The sequence below is a fragment of the Oreochromis aureus genome, linkage group 19, assembly GCF_013358895.1.
Source record: "Oreochromis aureus strain Israel breed Guangdong linkage group 19, ZZ_aureus, whole genome shotgun sequence".
Lineage (NCBI taxonomy): Eukaryota > Metazoa > Chordata > Actinopteri > Cichliformes > Cichlidae > Oreochromis > Oreochromis aureus.
Genome location: NC_052960.1, coordinates 16,721,024 through 16,726,306, shown reverse-complemented (window position 1 = coordinate 16,726,306; position 5,283 = coordinate 16,721,024). Strand labels below are relative to the sequence as shown.

The 5,283-nt window shown below is 42.2% G+C and overlaps 1 protein-coding gene across 2 annotated transcripts; it reads left to right on the top strand.

The window, feature by feature from the left end:
- Positions 1–379: 379 nt before the first annotated feature.
- On the top strand, positions 380–4,664 carry cldn23l (claudin 23-like). Of its 2 annotated transcripts, XM_031758382.2 has the most exons (4): positions 380–846; positions 2,735–2,787; positions 3,001–3,064; positions 3,155–4,664. In XM_031758382.2, exon 4 carries the CDS (start codon positions 3,176–3,178, stop codon positions 3,917–3,919), a length of 744 nt encoding a protein of 247 aa, XP_031614242.1. In that variant the 5' UTR covers positions 380–846; positions 2,735–2,787; positions 3,001–3,064; positions 3,155–3,175; the 3' UTR covers positions 3,920–4,664. The 2 variants fall into 2 exon arrangements, with proteins under 2 accessions (XP_031614242.1, XP_039459219.1); XM_039603285.1 differs by having other exon boundaries at positions 381–846; positions 3,001–4,664.
- The last annotated feature ends 619 nt before the right edge of the window (positions 4,665–5,283 follow it).

Sequence of the window (5,283 nt, the reverse complement as noted above, 5' to 3'; positions counted from 1 at the left end):
TCATACCGCGCCCCCCCTGCAATGGCTCTGCGCCCCCCCTAGGCGGGCCCCACACTTTGGGAACCTCTGCATTATACAGTATTTCTCAAATTCATCTCCACAAACTGTGACTTTTTAGTCTCTCACACCTTTCCATGTTTAAAGTGTATCCAGCCAAAGACACCTACAGGTTAAGCTGCCCTTTAAACCACTATGACTGCCTTCTCTTCCCTTTTGCAGTGTCTGTCCTGCAGTGTTTACTTCATGAACCAGCCAATCAAAACGTGGCGTGAAAGAAAAAGGATAAAAATGCTCTGTGTGCATGTGCAAGCTTGTGTGCCTATGTCTGTGTTTTCAAAACAAAACAAGGTTTCATAAAAAGGCAAACAATAAGCAGTCAGATTTTGATTGTCTAACAGCTCTATGTGGTTGAAAACAGGCAGATTGAAGTGTTGGTATTACTCATAAAGCTCCCCACTTTCCCTACTTGGCAACAGCGACAGGGAAAAGCAAGGAGGGACTCTGTCCTAGATATAACACAGACATCAGCAAGTCAAAGAGAGAAACACATCCAGAGAGAAAGTGGGATAGCGGAGAAGAGAAGCAGACAGCTGAGGAAGCAGCTAGGGGGGAAAAAGAGGAGGGGGCAGACACAAGGACACAGACATGAAGACAGAGGAAATTAGGATGCAGAGGCAAGTGGAGAAATTTTTAAAGCAAGGGCAGATGAGAAGAAAGAGGGAGAAAGAACAATAAAGAAGTCGTTGCACCATCTGCTCCCACTGAGAGAAACATGTTAGCCATTCAGACGACAGCAGGGAGGCAGCCAGCGATCTGCAGTGAGATACAAACAACCCCTCCTGAATGGTAAGTGACTGTTACTTCATGGGCTGTGTCTGTGTGCGTGCATGTGTTTGTATTTGCTCCAAATATGCTTTTATGAGGGAAAATGCAATTAAAATGTACTGCATGCTTAGAATTTTTTGGCTCATGACTGGCCTCTTTATATCTTTCTTTTTTTCTGCATCAAACCTAATCAAGCACCTCAGGGAGCTGCACTGCATTTACAGTCATTATAGTAGCAGTAATCAATGGACTTGGCAATGCGACAGCAGCAAGAGTAACAAGTGTGTATAGAACATAATTCATGCCTAAGTGAGACTTCATGGTGCATGTGAAAGCCCTCACAGGTGGCTCAGAGCTTTGATTCTTGTCTCTATCATCTTCTGTGTTTTTTTAATATCATGTCACTGAAGTCAAGCAGGTGACATTTGTGTTCATGAAGCTACAATCCTATCTCATGTCCCGCATCAGCATCCAGATATGCATTCTCATGCAAAATTTCTACTCTAAATTCTACACTTGTCTCTGCACATTTAAATCAATCTTTTTCTAGTACGTTCTGTCCTTTCCTGCCCGCTGCTGCTTCTTTGCAAAGTGTAATCTCCAATTAAATTAAAGAGGAATGAGACTGGCTCAGTCACGCTAAATGTCATCAGCTCCCGAGCGACATTGCTGGAAGTAATATCTCGCCATCAATTATAGGTCAGATTTACAAATGTGATTGCTGTTGGATCAATATCTTCCTGTAAGTTATAAGTTAAGCTTAAAAATAGACATTCTTCTGTTTTCCTAACCTTCAGATGCAGGATCAAAATATTCTATTCTTACTAAAAGTCATGTGTAATGAATAAAGAAAAGATTAAAAAATCATGATGGATAAGAATCTGTGTAATATGTAACATATTAAATTATAGTTGCACTTTTTTTTTGCTTTTTGAAATGTTTGCATTCTTATGTGTACAGCTCACCAACAGCTTACATGTTTTGTGACACTTTATCATCATGTGCCTTGGATAAAAAAGACTTTTCTTTGTTAAAAATGTGTAAACACATTTCGTTTGGTATAATGATTTTCTGTGTTCATATGAGGCATGAACCCATGTGGAGAAGAAATGAGAACAGAACCTGCAACATTATTAACATAATGTTACTTGACTGCATGAGAAAAGTATATTTATTTTTCATATGGGAAGCCTCTCCCTTTCATACACCTTATTATTATTATAAGAAACAGCCTCGACATTTCTTGTCGTCCCCCTTTGCAAAAACACAGTGAGCTACGTCTTACAGCGTTGTCATCATAACATCTTTGCAGACCTTGTTTGTTTAACAGAGATGTCCGGCTTGTTTGTCTGCATGATTCACTTACGTCCTCACTCTGTCCTCTTCACCTGGGACATTCTTTCTTTCCTGTCCTGGCTGAGACTCACTCTGCATTCAAACAGTGGCCTGACGTGATTACTAACCCGACTGAATTCTTCCAAGGTCACAGCTGGCCATCAATCCTCATACATTAAAAAAAAAAATAGTGGCACACTCATCACCCACACACGCACACACATGCGCGTGCACACACACACTAAACTCAAGTATGCCAACATTTGTACCATTTGTACACATGAGATCATCACATCTTGCGCAGAGAGAAGTCTTGTGATAAACACAACCGCACACGCATCCTGCCACGTTGAGCCTGGCCAGGTTATTGTATCCTAGCAACAGAGGCAGCCATCGACTGCTCTGGGTTTTTGTGTGTGTGTGTGTGTGTTTTTCCCTGTCCAGCGCAGGAGCAGTGAAGCCAAACCTCCTTCTGCTTTCTCCGTCTGCTCGTGCACTTGTGTTTACTCCACTTCAGCTCTGCCTCTGCTTTTCTCTGTCTCTCATCATCACATTGACCTTCTCTTTCACTCAGGCAGTCAGAATGAAGAGCCTGCATATTAAACACAGGAGACTTTCGTTTAAGAGGTACTGGGCGAGCTTTTTTCTTCTTTTATTGTGTTAAATCTTTAATGCTGTGATCGTTGTAGTGACTGTCTTTGCATTTGCCACAGTCTTATTTATAGCTCTCTAAAGCTCTCTGTGTTTCTTGTGAGAAAGTGTTGGAGATGTTTGTGACACAAATGGATTTTTTTTTAAACACAGGATTTTATTTAACTGTTCTTCTTCTTCTTCTTTTAGAGCAGAGTAAACCATGCCAAGATTTGACCAGCAGGCGATGTCTCTGTCTGGAGAAACACCCACTGTTAGTTGTCTTTTGTAAGATATTCGTAGCATACTGAACACTGGTGCTGTACTATTTTTAATTTTAGCTATATTAATTTTTCCTGACAAGCTGGAGCTGTGAGAACAAAAGATGCACACTCCAGCCTCCATGGTGATGGGCATCGTTTTTGCCCCGTTGGGTTTGGTCCTAGTCTTCACTGCTGCCATCACCCCCCAGTGGAGAGAGGGACAGGCACATTTGGGAATGGCAGGACCGGGAAGTCTGCTCCGGTCAGGAACAAAAAGTCATGGGACCAGGTCCGGTTCAGTGGAGGCACTGATCTTGTTGCGCTCTGATGGACTATGGGAGAGCTGCCTGCAGGTGGAGCGCTCTGACTTGAGGCAGTGCTGGCCTGTGGCTGGTCCGTATCAGAGAGACCCCAGGGTTCGTCTGGCACAGGGTTTGGTGCTAACCTCCTTGTTCCTGTGCGGCACTGGCATTGTCCTGGCTTGTATCGGGGTCCGCTGCTGGGCAGATCTCCCTCTGAGAGGTGTAGCAGCCTCAGGAGGACTTTTGGTGGTGACAGCAGGGCTGCTGAGCCTGACTGCGTTAGGGGTTTACACCCACAACCTTAAAAGACTCGGGATGGATCCAAGTCAAAGGATTCATAACCCACGGTACCCACACCTCAACTTGCATCCAGCTGGCTCGCTTTACTTTGGGTGGCTGGGTTCGTGTCTACAGGTTTTGGGAGGCGCCGCTTTGCTTTTCAGTTTCAAACGACCACGATGCCCAACCTGCCCATCTAGGCATGAGCTATCTGTCTCTCCCTGCCACTCATGTCCAGAAATGACCAACAAGCCTGACATGGATGTATATGAAGTTAGTTGTTAGCAGCTTGTCCAACATTTTAAAATTTGTAAGAAAGCGTGGACAGAAAAGAGAAAAATTAGCATTAAGGGCACTTTCTAAAACCCCTTTTATCTTTTCAGTGTGTAGCTTATGTAATGACAAGTCATAAATTCATAAATGACTGTGGACTACCAGACACTGCTGCTTAGTAATGAACTGCCATGCAGGTTTAAACATAATGGATGTAGCTCTCCTTTAACACGGGAACAAACATGATCTGGGGGTGTAAATAAAAACAAATGGATGAATGTCACGTTAGAAAAAGATTCAACATCACGCTGCCTTTAAATGCAACATGTGGTGAAACACGATTGAAGTATTGCTTTGTGTTGCCTTTACATTGTAGCCATGCATTTGTACTGTTAAGAAAAAAAATTGTCTGAACAGAACTGTGAATCATAGATGATGTCAGGAGAAGCCTGAAAAAAAATGGCTTAAATTCTTAAGATCATCACACTCAGTTTCATCTGTGTTAAGTTGGTTGTTAAAAAAAAAAAAGCTTTACATTTATATGTGATATCCTGTTTTGTTGATGAATTTTTTGCTCTTGAGCACAGGAGGAGCTTTCACTGGGTAAATATTATATTTCTGGAATAAGATGAGCAGCACGAAGATTAAAGAAGGCGTAACAGGAGGATATACTAAAGGGTATTTTCTATTCCTTGCAAATGACTTGTTTGTATTGTCATTTCGTGCTCATATTTGTTGCACTGAATAAAAAACTATTTATCACAATCTGCTGCATTGATTTATTTATTACTTTTCAGATTAGGTAGGTTATGCTGCAATGAAGAAAAAAGAAATCAGGAAAAAGGAGCACATGTGATTCACTTATGAAGATAACTTTGCAACCTAAATACATTTACATGTTTAATATGGAAATAAATTCACATTATTTGTCTTAAGACAAGGCCGAGAGCCAGAGTGATCATCTCACATATCGCACGGCAGACAAGGTCACTGCAGTTAAACCAAGCACCATTATGTGAATAGATGTTAGATGTGAATGCCGCCTGGAGCCACGTGGAGAGATCGCAATCCGATGTGAGAATAACCAATTCAATCACTTCAGCTGGCAACAAACAACCTCGGGAGAGGAGAGAAATTCACATCATGGTAGAGAACACAGGTCTTTGAGACCCGCTCGCACAGAACAAGTAGCTCATAAATAAACATTTTATCTACTTAGTAGAGAACGTCAGTGGACGGCTTAAAAGAGGTCTCAGACACCGAGGAGGGTGTAAGGAGCCTCCTCAGGGTGAAATTCATGCACTGAAGACAGACACACACATTTAGAAACACAGACACGCTACTTTACCAAGTCTTGGCAGTTATCTCCCACGCAG